The 21,634-nt window shown below is 49.1% G+C and overlaps 9 protein-coding genes across 9 annotated transcripts; 4 read left to right on the top strand and 5 right to left on the bottom strand.

The window, feature by feature from the left end:
* Positions 1 to 675: 675 nt before the first annotated feature.
* On the bottom strand, positions 676 to 1,814 carry N7481_011805 (putative NAD binding Rossmann fold oxidoreductase; the record flags this gene model as incomplete). The annotated part of the gene is made up of 2 exons (XM_057271024.1): positions 676 to 1,416; positions 1,488 to 1,814. The coding sequence occupies 2 exons, from the start codon at positions 1,812 to 1,814 to the stop codon at positions 676 to 678; spliced, it is 1,068 nt and encodes a 355-aa protein (XP_057118198.1).
* A 505-nt stretch (positions 1,815 to 2,319) lies between these two features.
* N7481_011804 (uncharacterized protein) lies at positions 2,320 to 4,442 on the top strand (the record flags this gene model as incomplete). The annotated part of the gene is made up of 9 exons (XM_057271023.1): positions 2,320 to 2,360; positions 2,414 to 2,427; positions 2,495 to 2,509; positions 2,567 to 2,631; positions 2,747 to 3,118; positions 3,187 to 3,448; positions 3,503 to 4,105; positions 4,194 to 4,235; positions 4,300 to 4,442. 9 exons carry the CDS (start codon positions 2,320 to 2,322, stop codon positions 4,440 to 4,442), a joined length of 1,557 nt encoding a protein of 518 aa, XP_057118197.1.
* An 85-nt stretch (positions 4,443 to 4,527) lies between these two features.
* N7481_011803 (Zn(II)2Cys6 transcription factor) lies at positions 4,528 to 5,994 on the bottom strand (the record flags this gene model as incomplete). Its single annotated transcript, XM_057271022.1, has 4 exons — positions 4,528 to 5,014; positions 5,071 to 5,482; positions 5,542 to 5,895; positions 5,955 to 5,994. 4 exons carry the CDS (start codon positions 5,992 to 5,994, stop codon positions 4,528 to 4,530), a joined length of 1,293 nt encoding a protein of 430 aa, XP_057118196.1.
* A 341-nt stretch (positions 5,995 to 6,335) lies between these two features.
* Positions 6,336 to 8,012, bottom strand: N7481_011802 (AATF family protein; the record flags this gene model as incomplete). Its single annotated transcript, XM_057271021.1, has 3 exons — positions 6,336 to 7,725; positions 7,783 to 7,885; positions 7,952 to 8,012. The coding sequence occupies 3 exons, from the start codon at positions 8,010 to 8,012 to the stop codon at positions 6,336 to 6,338; spliced, it is 1,554 nt and encodes a 517-aa protein (XP_057118195.1).
* A 291-nt stretch (positions 8,013 to 8,303) lies between these two features.
* N7481_011801 (Mrp/NBP35 family ATP-binding protein) lies at positions 8,304 to 9,472 on the top strand (the record flags this gene model as incomplete). The annotated part of the gene is made up of 4 exons (XM_057271020.1): positions 8,304 to 8,357; positions 8,419 to 8,554; positions 8,618 to 8,737; positions 8,811 to 9,472. 4 exons carry the CDS (start codon positions 8,304 to 8,306, stop codon positions 9,470 to 9,472), a joined length of 972 nt encoding a protein of 323 aa, XP_057118194.1.
* A 570-nt stretch (positions 9,473 to 10,042) lies between these two features.
* N7481_011800 (uncharacterized protein) lies at positions 10,043 to 14,311 on the bottom strand (the record flags this gene model as incomplete). The annotated part of the gene is made up of 2 exons (XM_057271019.1): positions 10,043 to 12,670; positions 13,178 to 14,311. The coding sequence occupies 2 exons, from the start codon at positions 14,309 to 14,311 to the stop codon at positions 10,043 to 10,045; spliced, it is 3,762 nt and encodes a 1,253-aa protein (XP_057118193.1).
* An 885-nt stretch (positions 14,312 to 15,196) lies between these two features.
* Positions 15,197 to 16,898, bottom strand: N7481_011799 (MFS transporter; the record flags this gene model as incomplete). Its single annotated transcript, XM_057271018.1, has 5 exons — positions 15,197 to 15,489; positions 15,551 to 15,912; positions 15,966 to 16,173; positions 16,258 to 16,563; positions 16,631 to 16,898. 5 exons carry the CDS (start codon positions 16,896 to 16,898, stop codon positions 15,197 to 15,199), a joined length of 1,437 nt encoding a protein of 478 aa, XP_057118192.1.
* A 1,587-nt stretch (positions 16,899 to 18,485) lies between these two features.
* On the top strand, positions 18,486 to 18,923 carry N7481_011798 (uncharacterized protein; the record flags this gene model as incomplete). The annotated part of the gene is made up of 2 exons (XM_057271017.1): positions 18,486 to 18,538; positions 18,596 to 18,923. The coding sequence occupies 2 exons, from the start codon at positions 18,486 to 18,488 to the stop codon at positions 18,921 to 18,923; spliced, it is 381 nt and encodes a 126-aa protein (XP_057118191.1).
* A 472-nt stretch (positions 18,924 to 19,395) lies between these two features.
* On the top strand, positions 19,396 to 21,492 carry N7481_011797 (flavin monoamine oxidase family protein; the record flags this gene model as incomplete). Its single annotated transcript, XM_057271016.1, has 1 exon — positions 19,396 to 21,492. The coding sequence occupies one exon, from the start codon at positions 19,396 to 19,398 to the stop codon at positions 21,490 to 21,492; it is 2,097 nt and encodes a 698-aa protein (XP_057118190.1).
* Positions 21,493 to 21,634: the final 142 nt, after the last annotated feature.

Genomic DNA, 21,634 nt, shown 5'->3' with positions numbered 1-21,634 from the left:
GAAACGAGAATTTCAGCTCGGGTTGAAAAGCGAAATGGCGGGCCTATGGCCCCCTGGTGATGGACATTGCTGGCCCCGGGTCCGCTGATCAGCCTGCATTGTCGTCATCGAGAGGAGAAGCCCATTCTTGCCGATCAAAATGGTCTGGGCGGTTATTCTAGCCTCCAAACAGCGAGGGGCCGGGGGTGGTGGATCCAGATGGATCCTCAGGGGCCAACGAGATAGCGAATAGGTGGTTCTGCGGCGCCATGGCGGGGCTCTACGTAAGACGGGGGCGCGTAAGCATTTTGTCCCGAGTTTCGTAGGTATATTACTTTGTTTGAAGAGTCTCTTCATCTGAACCAGTTTGTTAATTGTCTACCTTGGTGTATAGTACTAGTAACTAATAACTACTGACTCTATATTATGATACTGGCGTAGGTCTATAGTACCAGTACCATGGTTCATGTTCATAGTGAATTGTGTCTTGCCTAAACTGACGAGATGGTCGTGCCTGCCATACTTGCCAGTGCCATCTATATCGTGCCTGCCCCATGTAACTAGCCTACATGTATCTATGATACATCCAAACATACTACTAGCACAAGTAAAAATATGATTAATTCTGAATAGGATGTTGAGCAAATTTCATTGTACTAGTAATTTTGTCCTCATAACTTCATAGGAAATTCTCTTTTATAGCTTAGACTCTTCAATGCGGCGACCGATCTCGTCGAAGTGAATCTGCTTGCCGCTTCGCAGGGCCTCCTGAAGATAGGATCCAATCTCAACAGCCTTGACAGCATTAGTCAACTTCATTGGAAGGGGTGTGTTGTCGAGGCAGGCAGCGGTGAACTCGTTAGCCTCATTTGTGAATGCAGGTCCGAAGCGGCCGATAAAGTTGGGCGGGACTTCGCGAGTGATGCCGCCGGAGTGATAGTAGTTGACGAAGTTCTTCTGAGGATTGCCGTTGACGGTGAGTTTGCCCTCGGTGCCAATGATCTCTGTGGTGTCCTCCTGGCCGTGAGCCATCATGCGGGTGCAGTAGTAGTAGGCGATCTTGCCATTTTGGAACTCGACAATGCCGACTGCGTTGTCGTAATCCTTGTGCTTCTTCAGCTCGGGCTGGACGGCAGTGATACCATGGGCGGAGATGCTCTTGGGAATGGAATCGTCACCGAAGAACCAGAGAGTCAGATCGATGTCGTGGACAGACATGTCGACGAAGACACCACCAGACCAGGCGGCATACTCCACATAGAATCCAGAGGGGTCAAACTTGTCGGCAGTTTGACTGCGAATAATCGAGGGACGACCAATGAGGCCCTGCTCGGTCTTTGCGAAGGCATCGCGGTAGGACTCGTCGAAGCGTCGTGAGAAGCCACACATCACCTTCAGGTGAGGCTTCTTCTTGGCGGCTTCAACCACGGCACGGCACTAAGAAATTACGATCAGTATAAAATCAAGCAAGAAGTGAGCTAAGGGGGAGGAGGGTGCGCGTGACGAACCACTTCCACATCGACAGAGAGGGGCTTTTCGCACAGGACGTGCAGGTCCTTCTCGATCGCCTTGATGGCTTCTTCAGCGTGGACTGAAGTGGCAGTTCCGATAGCAACTGCCTGAAGACCGGGGTGTTTCAGCATCTCATCATAGTCGGTGTACAGAGTCACTCCGTGGGGCTCAAGGTTGACTCGGCCCCAGGCAATCTCATTCTGGTCGGGAGTGAAGGCTGCGACAAGTTCGGCGCGAGGGGTCTTTTGGAGGAAATTGATAGCATGCAGCTTTCCGACACGGCCAAGGCCGGCCATACCGACTTGTAGTCTTTGAACGCCCATTGTGTGTGATGAATGTGGGAGTAACTGGAAGATGTTGCTATGCTGAGTGAGAGAATTATTGAATCCGGGGTCCTACTGCGAGTTTAAATAATTCATGATGGCTCATGTAGGCCTATCGAAGGCACAAGTCTTCTACTGTGTCAATATTTCGGGAAAGTCTTCCCATTGACTCCATCCGCACTCCATCTGCATAATGATATCCTCATGCACCACTACAGTGAGATGTCAAGTGGAAAGACTTATCTTGTCCACCCGAACGAGTAACTTCGCCCACCGCACACGCCCGTGATCCACACCTGGTCAGGAGTATTCCTGGCCAGTCATTAACTTTCCAATTCATGCGTACTTGGCTATGAGTGGACTGCTGGTGCGGTGTTGTGATTGATCGGTTGCTGATTGTGGGGATTCCCCCGCACTACGGAGAGATTTGCCTCAACGCCCCAGGGAAATTCTCTCCGCATATTCACCCCCAGAAGTCTTTCCGTACGGAGTACTCCATAGCCAAATGGATTCGCGGCCACGGAGAAGCCGCCTGGTGGCAGGCTGGTAAGTGTCACATTTCCCTGTGGACGATCATCTACTAATTAACGATTGCCTAGTCAACGATGCCGTGGTAAGTTTAAACGGGGGGAAGAGATTGAGTTGAATCCCATTAACCTAAACGTGGCTGCGTTTTCTAGTTCGTCATTTGAAGTGTACGTCTTGTGGGTGAATCATCGGCATTGTATGTATATACTGATTGTTCATTCCAGGCGATGTTCATGCAGAGACCTGTCGGCACTGTCAACGTGTTGGCGTCGAGTGCAACCGATCATCGGTCCGGTTTCGCGAGGGGCTGGCATTACCGAGTATTGCCTTTCCAGAGGAGCCGAGTTGGCCCCGAATTAATGGAAACGGTACTTTGAACTCATTGAACATCAGTCGAAACATAGAACAATTGCGATGCTAACTCTCCAACAGTTCGCTTTCATGATGAAACCTCTGAGATCACAAGTCTATACGTAGAAGTCACAGAGGGCCCTGAGTCTCAGTGGGTCCACGAAAGAGAGGCTCATTCTCAGGGAAATCCGCATCATGAAACAGTCATTCATACCCCTCAAGAACCTCAAATTAGTCTGCAGCATGTTGTCAACCTTCGATCGCCCTCAGTACCCAATACCGCGGCAGAAAACCCCTCTCCTGCGAGCCTATCCATTATCTCGTCATCCTCATCTCGAACTAGATCCAGCTATACTACCCTTCATACATTCACCGAACGAGAGGCCATTTTGATCCGGAATTTTGTTGAAAACATGGCTCTTTGGGTGTGTTCGCCAATAAAAGATCAGTGTTCCAAAAGAACATTGAAGCTGACAGACAATCCTAACTATAGGCCGATATCACCGACCCAAAGCGTCATTTTGAAACAGAAGTGCCTGCAAGAGCACTCAAAGATTCAGTTCTTCGCCATGCGGTCTTGGCTTTCTCTTCGCGGCATTTAAATCGAAGAAATACGGAAGATGCACCGGAAGCACTGCAATACCATAATCACTGCGTAAAACTACTGATCCCTGCAATGTCCGAGCCAGAACAACATATCACTGAGGATATTCTGGCCTCGGTGGCGATCTTGCGACAACACGAAGAGATGGACGGTAAGCAGTTTTAATAACCACCCGTCAATGAACCAGCAACTAATTATTCTCCAGGGGAGGATAATCAATTCCATCTGACTGGCACTACTCGCATTCTCAATACAGTCTCAATATTTGGCTCCTCCGGTGGCCTGGGCGAGGCTGCGGCTTGGTTATGTTTGCGTCAGGATATCTATGTGGCCCTAACGACTCAGCAACCACTGCGAACTGACTTACAAAACTTCCTGGAGTCCGATGTTTTTGACAGAGATGATGACTTCGCGTGGTCCAGTAGGATGGTCTTCCTACTGGCAAAGGCTCTGCAAGGCGTCTTTGCGAAGAATTCGAATTCAAAATCCATCGACGAGGAGGTTCAGAAATGGTATGCGAACAAGCCACATACCTTTGAGCCAATCCGGGTAGTTCCACGCGGGTCGGAAATAGAACATCGATTCCCGGCCATTTGGATGTTGTTGCCTGTGCATGGTGGAGTACCCTCTTGTCTATTCTCTATTACATTACCTAGTACTGACAACGGTGCAGTTGTTGGCTTGCAATACTATCATATGACCAAGATTGTCCTGGCACTTTCTCAAAGTTCCACCGCATCTTCTACATATGAGACACTTCGACAATCCCGATTAATTGAGGTGAGTTCTGGATCTCATCGCTTAATCGGTCGTTGCTAAAATCCTCACCACTCAAAAGAAAAATATTCAACATCATTTACTTCATGTTTTGGGCCTTGCAAAGTCTAATTCTAAAGCTGAAAACACGCTATTCACTGCACGTCACAGTCTGGTAGCATGTAAGTTTGCTCGCAATGAATCATCTTCCCGGTTTGATGGGATCTGTGTTGACTATCCCTTAAGGGGGCTGGGCTTTAAGGAGTCGTGGAGATCAAAAGGCAGCAGAATCCCTATTACGGGATATGCATGAAAGAACAGGATGGAACATGGATATATTAATTATGTCGCTGCTGCAGCAATGGCGCGATGAAAATGAGCATTGTTGACTTTCCAATCGAAAAGCACCTAATGGTGTTAGTAGTAACCTTTCCTGGTCGGGGTTTGATATTCTACACGGCTGATCCTCAATCATCACATAATGAATACCTGCGGTTCCGGCAACAATTTCGTCCAGTTCTCACTTTTTCGCTTCTTCCGAATTTCCTGAAGCAGATCCAAAGCTCTTAAAATATTGACAAACCCATTGCGACTGAATTGTCGTTTCAAAAAGGTATCAAAGAACAACTGGTGCTCAAGCGAGTGGCTCTCGGACGCAGCAATAAAACACGCCCAGATAAGAGAATGCTCGCCTAGCGATCCTTCAGGAATCTGCTCGAGAGTCGATTTGAAATCTTCTACTAGGTGCGTCGATGGTGCTCCATCATCTCCTAGGGATGCCCGATAGAGGTAAATGTCATATGCTTGTTGTCTCAGACTCGCAATTCGGTCGAATGAATCGAAATATGTGGGATAGAGGTGACGATAGTACTCGAGGCAATCAAAACTCTGTTGGCCTTCAAAAATAAGGGTGCTTGTGCCCACGTCCTGACTTATGAATGGCGCTCCGTAAACTCTTATCCTGGTGGTTTTAGCTTTCAAAATGCCCAGATTGACCAGCCATTTCGCACAACTCACTTGTGGATTTGCCGTAGAAGGAACTGGGCCAAATCTCCCTCTGCGAGCTTTGAGTCGCCGCCAATAGCTTGCAAAGCAAATTGTAACACGTGAAACACGATGGGAAAATCCGAGGACCCGTTCACCATCAAAGCCACGAGAAGAACAAGTATTGTTAGAATGATGACATGCTGTGTTTCCAGGTCATATTTGTCGATAGATCTTTTCTTTTGAAGCTCTCGGATAGCCGTTGTATAAAGTTTAGCAGCATCCTGGAGTTCGCAACCTCTCCTGCTGGATAGATGGAATGCAGATGCTGCAAGGACCGCGTTCATAACCAGTTCATCACGATGGGCTATTGGAAGAACCATATGTCGCCACCCATTATTGAGATCATCAATAATCACCATCTCGGGGGCAATGTTTTGAGAAACTAGATAGATCAATGGTTTAGCGATGCGCGCCTTGGCTTCGCGTCAATCAAGAACCTACAATAGTCCAGCAGGAACAGCTTCCCAGGGCTCACCGAGCCAAAGTTTGGAGAAACTATGGACCTCCTCTTGAATAATGACTCATATTGAGAGTCATGACCATGACCGTCTTTCTCATTGTTGATCGCACTTTTTCCCCTTGTCAAACAGAACGTTGGAGCCAGAACCTGGACTTTCCCTTTCCCAGAACAACTGGATTTCTTCGAACTCTTCGTTCCCAGAGAGAACTTGAAACTATTGCGAAATTTCCATGACGAGCCGAAACCACTACAAGAGATACCCTTTGCATCACATTTCTTGCAGTTGGGATGTGTGCGATCGCAATGGATTCGGCGCTGAGAACACTCGTAACAGCCTGACAATTAACAATAAGAAATCAATTTAACATTGGCTGTCCTAAATAGGGGTTCATACCTTTGATTTTCGGCACGTAAGGTCGTTTCCTCTGTGGCATGGTAGTAGGGAAGTATTCGTTATGGTGATGATGAGTGTGAGTTCTGTTCACCCCACCTTCCTCCTCCCTTCCCTCCCTTCTCGGCTTCGCATCCGATGGGGTCAAAAGATAACAAAAAGTGCGGGGTATGCAGCATCCAATGGAATCAATTATACTAGTAGTACGTAGTATACTAGTGATGTTACACCAATCAATGATTTAATGCTAGTACACAATAACTTGAACTTGAGGGAAATATTTTAAATGCCGTTCAATAATTTTGATATATGCTTCGATCGCCAATCCGGTAGTCAGAACACTATGATACAAATGAATACCGGTATATGTATGGTTCAACCAGGTCAGCTCCGGAACAACTGCAGACCGCCCTCTTCCTGGTCTTCATCACTCTCAGCATCACTGCCGCTATCATCTCCTTCGCCCAGCAACCCACTGGCAGTTCTGCCTAGCAGCGAGGCAAAGAATTCATCACGAGCCCGAATCGTCCATCCGCCACGGTCCTCGGGAGCCATAAAGTTCTGTAACTTCTCATGCACGTTGTACTTCATCTTACGACCCTTAGAGGCACGGGTATCAATGTCACGCTTAACCTTGTCGTTGCGCATACCAGTCACTGGGTGGATCGGAAGGCGAGAAGGTAGCTGCGTGAGGGAGTCGAGACCGCCGGACATGGCCTCAGAGGAGGACATGCGTTGCTCGACAAGCTCACGGAGAAGAGATTGATAGAAAATCGTGTCGTCGTAGATTGGTTCGGTGTTTTCTGTGGCGTGACGAGCGCGCTTGGAAGATCGGTCGCCGACTTCGGTTGCGACGTGGGCATCAAGAACAGCGGTGATAGTCTGCTGGCCCGAAGCAGAGCCTAGAAGCTTTCCACGTGCATTAGGAAGAGAGGTTGGGGCTCCCCTGACCTTGGAGGACCACTTGTCGAGAACAGAGCGGCGGTGTGTGAGGGATTCGGATTCGAGATCGGCCATGCGCTCCCAAAGCGAGGCAGATGTGGTTGATGGTGTAACGGAAGAACGCTTGCGCTTTTTCGTCTCGTCCTTGGACTGGGCTTCGGCGAGGGCGGTGCGAAGCTCCTCCAAAGTAGACCAAAGAGCAAGTGCTGCAGATTCCGCAGACTTGATCGCCTCGGAATTTGAAGCTTCACCATCCTCTTCCCGAGCATCTTCCTCCTCGCCAGCAATCCCGGAAATGTCGTTGATGGCGGTCAGACCTTTTTGCAACTTAATCCGAGTGTTCAGCAGCGCATCAAAGGTAGCACGCTGCGCCTTGACAGCCTTTCCCTTGGCAGCATCAGCCTTGGAGGCCTGTGAAATGGTGGCTGCAATGGTCTTCTGGTCCGTAGCCATAAGCCTCCGCAATTCCTCCCGATCATCAGCCGATGGTTCCTTGCTGCCAGACTGCTTTTTGCTGACGCTTGGTTTGCGTGGGGCAGATGATTCTTCGTCATCAGATGTGATCTCATCTTCGCTGTCTTCGGCATCTTCGGCATCGTCTGACATGTCATCGCTTCCTGCGGATCCCTCTAGATCAGACCCTGATCCTTCTTCATCGGACAAGGCAGCGCCCTCGTGGTCGCTCTCCGATTCATCCGAGTCTTCGTCGTCGTCGTTTCGGGCCGCGAAAGGATCGTCTTCACTGTCGGCATCCAGCGCATCTCTGCTGACACGAGAGCCGTCGTATTGTTTGCCGAGAGAAACGGGTTCTTGCTTGCGAAGCTTTCCTTTGCTGTTTCTTGTATTAGCAGACCATCACGAGTCGTGACAGATGGAGACAAAGTCTTACCCTACGGCCTGGTAATGCTCTCTCCCAGCATTCGATTCTGCGGGCTTTCCACCCTCTTCATCGGAAGAATTGCCATCGCGCTCAATATCCTCGGGATCAAAGTCTGAATACAATCAGATCAGATCAGCATTTGGGAACCTCAAGGAGTTGGGTGGGAATTTCGACATACCCTTTGGAGTTGGATCTTCCAGATCAGCGAGCTGATCAGCCAGCGACTTTCCAGGTGCCATGGTGAGTGAATGATAGGCCTTCTGGACTTGGTTAACACAAGAAGATTGCAAGCTGCGCCGACCTTCACTTTTTTTTGTTTTTCCGGTTATCCGGAACAACTGCCCTTTCTGGGACTAGTGTCTCCGCTTCTCAGGCGGTGAGTGATCTCGTGGTTTGGGCGGTGAATACGCTGCCCGTATACTGCCGCTTTTATACATTCGTTGCATCACCTCCAGTCTGAACTTCTTCTCCTCTGCCCCCACGGTGCTATTTACCAAATAATGTGGTCCATACCAACTAGCTGCGCACCAATGCGCAGTCGCATGTTCTCGACCTTTCGAGTACTCCAGCATGAGAATCCCCTCGTCAGTATTCAACCATCATTGCGCCTCGGTTATATTGCGACCTTTTATTAACAATTCCTAGGGTCTCCCACGTTCAGGCACCCCTCCAAGCCTCAAGAGCCGCCGCGGACTCCCTCAGAAACGCAAAATTCGAGATGTGAAGAAAGTCATTGCCGTGTCATCGGCCAAGGGCGGCGTGGGCAAGTCAACAGTTGCAGGTAGGTCTGCTATTGAGGGTTTCCTGTTTCATAGTGTATTGTGCTGATGTATACTTCGACCAGTCAACCTGGCTCTCTCCTTCGCTCGACGGGGAATTAGGACAGGCCTTCTAGATACCGATATCTTCGGCCCATCCGTCCCAACCCTCCTCAATCTCTCCGGAGAACCTCGACTTGATGAAAGTAAGCTCCCATCCATACCTCAACAACTCTTCAACGATTTCGAACCATTCATTTACACACACAATCACAACAGATAACTGCCTCATACCCCTAACAAACTACGGCTTAAAGTCAATGTCAATGGGCTACCTCCTCCCCCAAACACAAACAGACACCCAAACCGGCGAAGTACCAATGGACACAACGCCAATTTCCTGGCGCGGACTAATGGTCACAAAAGCCATGCACCAATTACTCCACTCCGTATCCTGGGGCCCATTGGACGTCCTCGTTCTAGACCTCCCACCCGGAACCGGCGACGTCCAATTAACAATCAACCAAGAAGTGATAATCGACGGCTCGGTAATCGTGACAACGCCCCAAGATATCGCGCTCCGCGACGCAGTCCGCGGCTTTGGCATGTTCCAGCGCATGGATGTCCCCGTCTTGGGAATGGTTCGGAATATGGCCTATTTCGCTTGCCCGAATTGCGGGCATCAGACGAAGATTTTCTCGCATGGCGATGGCGATGGTAACAATCACTCCTGTGAAGATCGCGGTGTTGTGGCGGAATGTAAGCGGCTAGGTGTGGATTTCCTTGGTGATATCCCGCTCGATGCGCGAGTTTGCGAGGATGCGGATCGTGGAATGCCGACTGTTGTTGCCGAGGAGAGTGCGGAGCGAAGTGCCCGTCGCGAAGCTTTCCTTAGTGTTGCTGAACAAGTCGCCCGTAAAATTGGTCTGGAGTGGCGTTAACATTTTTTCTTGCCTTCTGTGACCGGGCCAGTCCCAATTTGGATTCTGTATACTAGGACTCTTGCATATATGGTATTACGGTTGTCGGTTGAAGGGCTAGAGCATGGTGAGATCTGTACGATAATCTGCATAAAGGTGATTTCAAAAGTAGATTTCTTGTTTGCAAAGAGTTCGAAGGTTGCTACATAAATCTGAGCAACTCAAAGAGAAAGTCAAAAGGTCGGTCATATATCGTATTCGCGTCCGGGAACTTCTCCCAGTCTCCCATGACCGTACCCGAAACCTCACCTGAAGAAAAATGGGTATATTGAACAAATAAAAAAGGGGAAAAGGTGTCAAGACAATTCAAGAAGAGTAGATGGTAGATCAGTGCTGTTCTGAAAAGATCAGAAGCAAGAGATATGGGAGATATGGTAAGGCAGAGTTGGCCAGATTCTTGAAATGGCTTGGTTGGAAACGAAAGAGACTGATGGAATGGAAAACCATCAAAAAGACAGTGGAAAGTGGTTGAGGTGACAAGAAAAGAAAACGCATGGTATGTAGATGGTTGTAGCAGCGCATTATGCAGAATCAAAGATGTTCATCGGCAGTCTTGAAGACTTCACGATCAGGCATATCCGGGCGATGGGAAGTTGAATTTCGGGCCTCGTCAACAGAGGGCCCAGGGCGTAGTGATGATGTGTCGGTCGAGAAACGTCCGTCTTCGTTGGGAATGACAACGTCGCTAACACCCCTGACGTTTCTTACTGCCCTGGTGCTAGCTGCGTCTGGGGAGACACCATTGGGGATGCCGACATCCTTCTCGCCACCAATGGTACTAGCATCGTCGGACAAAAAGTCGCTGCGATCAGCTACTGAAGATGGACGACCGTTCAGGTAAGGTAGTGAAGCATTTGAAGTCATCGCGGCATGGAAAAGAGCTCTTGTGCTTGCGCTGTCGTCTTGCAGCTTGTGGTTGTCAACCTCAGGTAGAATGAGGATCGGGCCACCACTTTTCTGCGAAATTGGCCGAGAAGCAGTTTCTGGGTCGGTAGAAATGCGCCCAGATTTGAAATCCCCATTCGATTGCTTCGGCTCACTCGCAGTATCCCAAGTGACAACACCTGCACCAGCAGCGGTAGCCTGTGAAGCTTTGTTGGCGTGAGCATCTTTGTTCTTCGCGGGCTTGCTCGAATATGAGCCTGCTTGACCAGCATCCACACTAGTACGAGTTGAGCGACGGCCAGATTTCTGGGCCTGTTGCTCTTTTTCGAGAGTCCGCTCATCGTGCTTGCTGCCCCAGCCACTCCATAACATCAATCCGTAGTTCTTCTTGGCGTGACGTTTGGGCAGTGCGCCAGGGGCGGCCCGTCGAGCAGCCAAAGAGCTTGGTGGAGGACATTCACCGTTGAAATCCTGCAGACCATGTGCCATCTCTTTAATGCGTCGGCCCTGAACCCGGAGCTTCTCCTTGGAAAATTTCGTGTCCCATTCATGCTTCGCAGCTAGCCACTTTGAAATAAGCTCCGGGTTAATTGCGCCAACTTTATCGGGAGGAGTATCTAGAATAGGATAAGACGATGGGGGATCCAATGGATAAGTACGCCCGCGTTTGTCAACCCGTTCACGCAACATATGATGGGAGAAGGCGGGCAAAGGATCCCCTGCTCTTCCGACATAAGAGATCCCCGTATCTGTCCTAGGGATCTTCGCACCATCATGAGGACGAGAACTTGAGCTGCCATCCGAGCCACTGGAGGACACTGGGGAAAACTGACTCTCATCGACAATTTCCACCTCGGCATTCTGGGCCCGGGCGAGTGCCCACGATCCGAACTGTGAGATGACTCGGAACATATACTTGGCAGGCCGACTAAAGCTGAATGTCGGCGCGACATGGCACAGGTTTTCCCAAACTTGGAACTGCACGTAGGTGGGCTCGTATTTGTTCAGAAGCTCACGGTCAGGGTCGAATTCATCGAGGTAGACGTCGCTCGGAGGGTAGGCAGTAGGATTGGCGGCCTTGTGTGCAATGTAAAACTGCTCGTCTCTAAGCATTTCACCACCACCACTGAGGATCTGGAGTGGGGGAAGGCCACCTAAAGATGGTTGAAGAATCGGAGAAACCAATGGATGCGAAATGAGTTGGTTGGTGGTATACATCTGGATTTGATCCTTGAGTTCGACCGTCTTGCCCTCCAGTTGAATGTGGATATTATCAGGCTCGGCGTGCACGGTGTTGGGGTCCATGCTTTGTTGCATCCCGGGGTATGCATGTCCTGGAGCGATCGCTTTCTTCTCATGTAGTGTATATCCATGAACGGCTGTCTCCTCCGCATTGCTATTAGGGGCCGGGACTGTTTTATCCACGTCTTTTGCAGTGAGGGTAGGTTGGTGGGAGAGTTGCTTGATTTTCAAGATTTCATCGGCATTCGGCGGCGGCCAAGCCGTCGATGGCTTGTGTCGGAAACCATAAGGAGGAATATAATCACCAGGATTATCTGCGACGATGCTGGGCATGGAGTGGGTGAGGTCCACCCATGGGGAAATGAGGATCGCCCCAGCGGGCAAGGGGATCCCCTGATCGCGCATAATGACCATTAACGACAGCGCCATGCCTCCACCCGCCGAGTCGCCCGCAATAATTATTTCCTTCGAGTCGTAATGTTTCAACAGCCACAAATATGATGCCAGGCAATCTTGCAATGCGCATGGGAAGGGAAACTGGGGAGCAAGACGATACTCCGGAGCGAACACGCGACCGTTGAGCTTACGCGCATGGCGCTGCATCATGTACCGATGGGTGTCCACGCTTCCAAAGAAGTATGCACCGCCGTGGATGTAGAGCATAATGCGATTGCTTCGAACATTGGCCTTCTTGTTCTCATTGTAATGATTGCGCATCTCGATCCACTCTCCCTTGAGGTCCTCCGATGGACCTCGCCATTGCCACCATTCCTCGCCGCCGACCCGCTGGATACCCTTCGGACCGAGCTGCTTAGAAATAGCTTTTCCGGCAGTCGAGAGCTCGTCGTCGGGGATTATAACTGTCTCGGTTCTTACCCAATGCGGACTCGGGACCCATTGGCTTGTGAAGGCTTGAATATCTTCGACAGGGTGCTTGGAGGCAAAGTATAGAAACTGTCGGGTGATCTGAATTCCTTCATCGTAGGTGATATGAACCGAGGGCTTATCATGGAGAGTCTTGCGATGTAAATACTGTCCCAACAATCGATCAGTAAGCTTCTAGTTAGTATGTTTGTTTGGGGAGTGGATTTGGACCTACATGAGCGATAAAAGTTTGGATGGCAGTTGGCGTCAAAGCCATGCCCAGAGAAATGGTATGCAATGGCATTGTCCATTCAAAACAATTGGCCACGCGAGTAAAAGAGGGAAAGTTCGAGTTGTAAAAGGGGAGAAAGTAGGAAGAAGCGAAGTGGAAAACGGAATGGAAAGTGGAGAAGTAACCCGACGTCATAGTTGAGGCAAACAGAGCAAACACAGTGGGGCAGGAGCAGTTTCCACTCACTGCCGATCGGGTTCGTATTTGTGTACGACAGTACGAGTATATCTTGAATATCTTCAATATCTTCAATATCTTCAATATCTCCAATATCTCCAATATCTTCATTTCATTTATGCGTATTCTGTACATACTATGTACAGTCTATGTATGCTCATTCACCGTCTACGGCGAGATGCCAGGAACAAGATCACTATATACACCACTGCCACTATCCCAGCCACAACACTGCATGCTATCACCGCCCCTCGCGGCGAATATGGATCCTGGAACCCGGTTAATTGGAACCCGAGTCCCATGTTGATGATTCCCAGTACGATCATCATGCGGCCAAACCATCGGTGCAAATATGCAAATATCCCCTTCCCAGAACTTCCATCCCCGACACTTTTGCGGAAATGCCGGTGTTGCAAAAGTCCCATCGCGGGTTGGAAAACGACCAGACCGGCAACCACGATCATCCCAATGATGGGATGGTGATTGTGCATCAAATCCAGATCTTGAGCCATTGTGATTCCAAGTGCCATTCCTGCAATTGCCATCACCAGGTTGACGAGCTGCAAAACCGCGTGCGTCATGATGGTTGATGGGAAAACATAGAGCGCCAGCGCCCCGAATGGCAAGAAGATCACAAAGACCAAGATCATCAAAATCGCATGGGCCAATTGTCGCTTCTTTAAACTTTTCCCATCAACGGAATCCTCGGTTTCTGCCGATGTGACCGTTGCGCTCGACAAAACAGCAAATGGGTTGGCGCTCGAGTCCGAACTTGTTGACAAAGCACCCGTCGCTTTCTTCAGGTTGACAGTGGCGGTTCCCTTGTCGTCGTGCTCGGTCAGCTCTGCTGATACACTATCCGTACTCAATGGGTCCCCATATTTGACAGCCCAAATCCATGGACTCGAGCTGCTGGTCAAATCCAAACTGCCCCCATCCCAACTTATACAACTATCACATCGAATATTGGCCGTGATTTTTTCCTGATTGAAGAATCCACTACCACTAAGCACGGACACATCTGCATCCGAATTATGTTCTGGCTCAACATGGCCCTTTCCAAGGCGGGGCGAGACTGTCACGTTGTCGCTGCTGCTCCCAGCTGTATACACAACGAATATGTTGGCTCCGCTCATTCCAGTTCCTTGTCCGAGTGCGAACCATTTTACCGGGCTGGTAGAATTCATCTGAAAGAATATCGGCCCCTTCCCCGAATTTGCCGTAGTTTCAGGAACGTGGATTGTGAATGTCAGGTCATTTCCTCCTGGGATGATGTTTTGAAATTGGGCTGTTACAAAGTGGGCCCCAAAGAGGCAGAGCCAACAAAGGAGAAGCATCATTGTGCAAAAGAGTACCGGTGGTGACGGGTATCTAAAGGTTCCCTTTTTTGAGGGGGGTAAGGCTCATTTATACATATTCATACAGCCATGACGCAGGCTCACAAGGGCTCTCATTTTCGCATTTCACTGGTGCTGTCGATCTATGCTGGGTGAATCCCAGCGTATCGCTAGACCGTGAAAGCATTAACCATTGTTAGACATGATAAAGCGCAGCCAAGGTTTTTTTTGGGTCGAAGTCAACAAAGCCTTTCAGCTTCTTGAAAGGGCAAGCCACGATATGCCGAATCAAGTATAAGCGGTTGCTAATCTCCCCATGTCAGCCCTCATACGGGTTCCAAGGTTCCCCGCTGCGCCTCCACGGATGCCGAGACCACCAGGGGATTGAAATTAGACGATCTTCCGTTGGCCACGCAGCCGTGCGAAGTATTGAAAGGGCCTCCTTCGCTATCATAATACCCCGCCGATCTGCACTGTAATTCTTTTATGACATTTTGCTTGATTTTGAATGGTGACTGCAATTGCTTGTTTAGGCACAATTCCCGGGTGTGGGGAAGGTCAGACTAAAGTGTGGCTATGCCAAAACCCTATCTCCAACTCAACTCTCGGGCTCTCGGGAACTTTATGAAACTGACAGTTGACCGCCGAGCACTTCAGGAAGCTAATGGTACATTAGCCTAGGCAGATGCATTTTCTCCGAATTTTGGTGCCTTTGCAGCTATCGACATTATCTTCTCTGGGGCCCTCAGAAGATGACAAAGACACGACTAAGCTGCATGCCAAGGTGATTAACCAACACTATCACCTATCAGACAACCCAATGCTTGGATGACACCAACAGGATCTTCGGTCAATGAGCAAATTTCAAATCCAGCCCTTGGCTCTGGACTATTCCCTGTCAACAAATTTCGACTTTTCTCTCAACGCAGCCCCGTATCGCATAAATAGCAACGGTACAGGTAACGCGACGCAAGAAATCCCGCCAAGCAGGCTTGCTGCAGGCCCAATTCCCAGGTTTACAAACATTGGTCGGGCAGCCATTGGCATTGCGCAAGCGAGGACCGATCGGAGAATTGTATTGGCAGACACTGCACTCGCAGCGTAGGGACCATAGGTGTCGACGAGAAAATTTAGACATTGCTGAAACGCGATATTAAACCCTGCTCCGATAAATCCTGTGCCTGGGTTATTTGGGCTGCAGCTTAAAATAACAAAATCTTTCATCTCACGTCATCATCTTACCTGCTGCGATGACGGGTAGTGGCCATGGGTACTTCGGAGCCGCTGTCCATCCAAACCAAAACAGACCGACTGAGAGCAAAATCGCCCCGACAATTATTGGAGGCAGACGCGCCTCGGGAACTGCTTTGCCACAGTTGGCTTTAGCGGCCCGCTTGTAGCGCGGTTGGTTGGCAAAGTTGATGAATACGGCACATCCGACGCCGACTAAGATCGATAGGAAGGGAAGGGTCGACACGATGAGGCTCCATTTTCGGTTCTCATTAAAAACAATCGGAAACACTTCGAGTACCAGGTAAATCAAACTGTAAGTGAATGATGCGTACAGTGCAAGGCACGCTACCATTGGTTCTGTGAACAACATTCTGTCCAGCGATTAGCACGAGTTGAATTGATCAATATTGTGGTTTTCACCCACTTCAAAGGACGGGCAAGGTGTTTTGTCACAACGGTACTGATTTCAATCTTCTCCTTTTCGTGGGGATGCCAGTATCGTTGATCTCCGGTGCTCCGGCGCAGATCTTGAGCTTTCTCTTTCAGCAGAACAGGCGCATATGTCTCAGGCAGACAAAAAGCACATATTAAAAATAAAATAAATACTAAAGTCCCCTCGATATATTCAGTCCCTGGTTTTTACCTTGTCAGCAAAACTTCCATCTCTCTAGTTTTGTAGCAATAAACCTACAACGCCATCCCAACCGCGGATTAACCGTTAAAGCAGAGCCAATGACAGGACCTAATGTTGGCCCCCCCGGTAATGCAAAAGGCAACAATTGTCATCGCATTCCCACGAGTCGCCGGTTCAAAGATGTCTCCCAGAGCCGCAGGAACATTGCTGATAGGCGCAGAAGCAAATATACCACCAAAGAAACGAGTGAGGAAAATAGCTGTTGCGCTGCGACTAGTTGCGGTTCCGATACTAAATAATCCGAGAATGAACACTGCTGGCAACATGCCCATCCGGCGACCGTAGACTTCGCTGATCGGAGCCCAAATCATGGGGCCAAATGCCCACCCTATTATCAGTTTCAGCACCAATCTATGCTGTTATGAATAAACCCTTTGGCCATTGGCATCACTGACCTAGAACAAAAAGAGCGACCGTCAAGGGCGTGACCTCGGAAGTTGTATGGGTATATTCTGCAATGCTGGTTGCGGCTGGTGAGATAATTGATGAACCAAGTGATCCGGCCAAGGCCAGCATAGCCATCTGGACGACGAGAAATGCCTTGTGAGAAGAGCTGTAGTTCTTGGGATTTTTTGGGTCGTCGTCTTCGAACTTGACTTTGACAGCGTCATGGGTAATATCTTTTTCTGGGCTCGCCCGGTTGGTTTCAAGATCCTCGGACATGGTAAGAAAATTAAAGGAGTATAACCAGTATGAGCATAATGGGCTTCATACTTTCTTATAGCTGACATGGGTACTTATAGCCGGACATTGGAGACCGAGTGCCTATAAACACTCCAGCTCTCGATGTGAACAGGCAATAACGAAGAAAAGGATACAAAACCGAAGATAATTCTCGCAGATTGTCAACTCTGATTGGCGGATAACTGAGTCTTGGACCCTCGTGAACAATTTCCTAAACCATTTTGGCTCTAGTGGCGGCCGCCGGACCCACACAATGACGAGGGCTGCATTGATTCTCCATCTCAGTCATTTAAAACACTAGCGGCGGCCGAACATCCATTTACTTCATTCTTCATTCTTCCTCAGGGAGCTTTGAATTATTCACAGTTTTGTGACTAGCGGCGGCCGCAAGTCTCCACGCGCCTTTTATCCTCCGAGATTTGGAACCCACAGCGATATATTCCATGGAGCGTGCTCCACGAGTCTGTGCGACCTGCAAGGCACGCAAGAAAGGATGTGACAAGTCTCTTCCAATTTGTGCATATTGCTCCCATCGTGGCCTTATCTGCATTTATGAAGACTCGCCTCCTGACCATGCCAAATCCTGGGATTGGGACCGGACGCGGAATACGGACGTGACACGTTTTTCTTTTCCAAACATGGCGCGAGACTTCACCTCCACAAATACAAAAAAGTTGGCCATTGACCTTCAAGACTTGCTATCTCATATTTTACAATCTATTGGACAGAGTTTCACGGGGGTATGTGGTTCTTACTTCGATGGCTTTCATCGATGGCTGCCGATTATATCGTATGAGAATCTTGAACGAGTCCTCGCGCGCTATGAAGGAACTTACGCTCCGACCGAACTTTCGCTTCTGATGCTATCGATGCTTCTAGTTGTGTTGCACCCAGAAGACGGACCTTTGAAAAGCACTGTCTCTCCAACTATGCTGTATCCAGAGCTCAAAGCTACGTTCACACGACTGCAGTCATATCTTCCGACTACTGCACCTATGGTTCAGGCAGGATTGATATTAACGGCGTATGAATACGCTTCCGGTAGACTTGATGAGGCCTATATCTCAATTGGAACCTGCACAAGAGTAGCCTCGGTGGTAGGAATTGGAGGGGTGAAATACTCGCAACAGACACTGGCATGTTCAAAGCAACTGCCCTGCTTCAGAGATGAAGAGCAAAATATACGATGGGGACTTATTTTTCTGGAACGGTATATCGATCACATTTACAATGATTTTGCTTGAGAATCCTCTAACTATATCAAGGCTTATCCTTCTGGAATGCCCTCCTAGCTATCAAGATTTAGCGCAGAGTTTCCCCGGCCATGATTCTCTACTCCCACCAGACTTGCATCGTTACTCTTCCCTGTTGGCCAAACCTCTCTCCCATAATAAGTCCCCCACTTTACAAGACATTCACGCGACCCATGTGAGTTGCTTTGGGCGGCAAATACAAGCGACCAGTCTGCTAGACCATGTTGTACAGGCGACTTCATTGCCTAGACCACCATGCTTTTCCGAATTAAGAGCCTTGGACGACAAGCTACGAGAGTTTTGCACTATCATGATGGCTCAGTCTGTACATGGACACCAGTGCGGTGCCAGTGGAATTGTCATCAGGTATTATATCTCCCTCCGTTGGAAGAAGTGAGGCAGTTGATTTCTAATTCGAGATAGATCTCTGATTCGCCTTCATCAGTACATCCTAGACAACAGCGACTCAATTTCCAGTGAAATCTCTCCATTGCAACTTCGAGAATACTCGCATATCACGCTTGAAACGTTAGCTAGGATGATGGCGGAAATCGCCCGCGACCATATAGAGCGCTTGATTCCCGATCGCATCGACTCGCTCCCGCTAACATGCTCCTACAACATGCGTACAATGATGGATTTTATCAAAGAACGCCCGGGAAACTCCACCAATAAGAGCTCTCCAGCTGCCGTGGATGATTTTGCGACGCTCTATGAGGTCGCACTCAAAAGATGGCGATCTACTGTGTAATGGCTGATTGGCGTGGATGTCAGACACCATGCTGTTGTGTGCCCCCAACTTGTTTCAATTCTCACTGGGGCCCTGTGGACTATATTTTCTTGTAAGAGAAAATAGCTGCACTCACCATTCACTGTTCACAAAGTACCCTGACGATCGCTGCAACCTGTCAGAACGACACATCACGATTGGTGAAAGCAGGATAACGATTGACAAGCATGGCTTGGCCGCGCATAGGGTACTCTCCGTATTCGGAGCAGAAAAAGAAAATCCACTGCAAGTACCCTGAGGGTGTAAGGAAGTAAGCAGAATCCTCTTGGGTGGTTATTTTCGAGCAGCAAGGTCGTGTCGATTGCGATTGCATTCTTGGCACCTCTAGGGGTCCCCAAAGTATGAATGAACCTCCGCCGATCAGCTCTTCCTCTATATAACCAAAGTGGCGGCCCTGGTCCTTAGTTGAGTTGCCCGCATCCTACCAGCTCCAATGAGTCGCACGATTCTTTTCACAGTCGCGGCTTTGCTGCTCAGCCAGACCCAAGCTGTGCCAGACCGGTCGCTGAAACCTGTCGTTCACGTTACCACCTCCGATGCCGTTCACCCTGGTGAGCTGGCTAATGTTCACCTGAAATGGCTAGGCAAATCACCCAAAGCTATTAAAGCTGTTTACGACTCGTGCCTTGAGCCCGATGGGTCAAACCCGGAGGCAATCATCGGCCATTATACTATCAAACAACAACCTCCTCAACGCCTAGCGTGGGCAGTTCCCAGCAATGCTCAATCCGAAAAATGCATTTTTGTATACGGCGAGGCTCAGAATGGGGAAGTGGACCAGATTATCGGCAAAAGCAAGCCTGTCCATCTGCAACGAAAAGTCAAAAAAAGATCTACTGCCGAAATGGACCTTCCCCTCCTGAAAGACTTCGACTCTCTTGGAACTTGGTTTGACGGAGTATCTGCTATCAAGCAAAAAACAGATAGCAACGGGGGTGTTGCATCCGGAGCCTCGTCCAAGAATACTTCGATCGCGATTGTCGGTGGTGGAATCGCAGGTCTTGCAACCGCTCTCATGCTTGAAAGTGTCGGTCTCCATAATTGGGAAATTCTCGAAGCCAGCAACCGGGTTGGAGGACGATTTCGAACAAAATACATGGCCGACACTCAGGAATGGGCAGAGATGGGCCCAATGCGACTCCCACATTCCGTCACCTACAAAGAGAACAATGAGACTCTTCTGTACACCGACCATCAACTCACCTTCCAAATGGCCAAAATTCTAAACAATATGAACAAAAATGACTCTCGCTGGAAAATTGACTTCATCCCCTGGGTTCAGCATCATCCTAATGAGCTCATTGCCCAAGGCACCCGTCGACACCCTGATGGTCGCATTCCAACGCGGGGAGAAATCGAGGCCGATCCAAGTCTGAAGGATCCGCCATCTATGACCAGTGCGGAATACGAGGGTACCCAGGATAAGATGGACAAAATCTTGCAAAATACAACAACCCTCAGATTGATTCAGAAGAATGTATGGCAAGCTCATAAGATTGCTATGGATGAAGGCTTGGATGACTGGAGCGAACAGGCCGTGATGCGCCATGTCTTCAAAGCCAGCGAGAATGTGACCGATCAAATATTGACGGATTCAGACTATGATGTATTCTGGGATGAGCTCCATCACAACTCCAATCTCGGCCTAGATGGAAGCTCTGGCTCCTTAGGCGAGACTCACTGGCTTTGCATCGACGGAGGCTTCAGCCGACTTTCCGAGGCTTTCATGCCTCATATCAAGGATAGACTTATTCTTAACCGACAAATTCGGAAGCTGGAGTCTGTTCAAGGTCCGAATGGAACAACCCGTTCGCGTTTGTCTTGGTATCCAAGTATTACCAATCGAACCTTCGAGTCAAAGGAATACGACTATACAATCATGGCAGTTCCGTTCACTATGACTCGCTTCATGGATCTGCCAACTTTCTCCTCGGTGCTGGGACGCGCAATCAGTGAAGCCGGAGTGCGCTTCAAGTCCGCCTGCAAAGTCGCTCTTCTCTTCTCGGAGCGTTTCTGGGAGAAAGGCAAGCGACCCATTTTCGGCGGATACTCAAAGCCGCCCAGTGATCCAGTCGGCGCACTTTACTATCCTGTGTACGGTTTGAACGAATCGCGGCCTGGTCTAATTATGCACTACCGTGGAGGGGACTGGAGCGATCGCTTCGTCAGTTTCTCAGAAGAGGAACATGTACTAACCGTACTTGACTCGATTGTTTCACTGCATGGCGAACAGGCTAGAGACCTCTACACTGGTGACTACGAGCGTCTCTGTTGGCTTGAAGATGAACACACTGCGACTGCCTGGTGCAGACCGAATGTCGAACAGCACAAGCTTTATATTCCGGCCTACCATAAGACAGAGCATAACACAATATTCATTGGGGAACATACTGCCCCGACTCATGCCTGGGTGAGCTCTTCATTACACTCGTCTGTCCGTGGATCTGTTCAATTACTTTTGGAGTTGGGGTTGGTGGATGAGGCTAAGGAATTGAACAGGAAATGGATGGGTCGTTGGATCAAACTATAGATTGTTGCAATTTTCTTAACAAAAGAGGTTGTGTAGCTACGCATAACTACTATAGCACATAGATACATACTTAGAGTTCGCTTAAGTCATAATAAATCTAAAGAATTTGAAGGTTGGATCCATAATAATCGAGCATACATTT

This window comes from Penicillium waksmanii (genome assembly GCF_028829765.1).
Source record: "Penicillium waksmanii strain IBT 27052 chromosome Unknown utg000009l:1.0-4314994.0:1.0-4318279.0, whole genome shotgun sequence".
Taxonomy (NCBI): Eukaryota; Fungi; Ascomycota; class Eurotiomycetes; order Eurotiales; family Aspergillaceae; genus Penicillium; species Penicillium waksmanii.
Note: the sequence above shows the minus strand (reverse complement) of the source record. Positions and strands in the feature narration are given on the sequence as shown.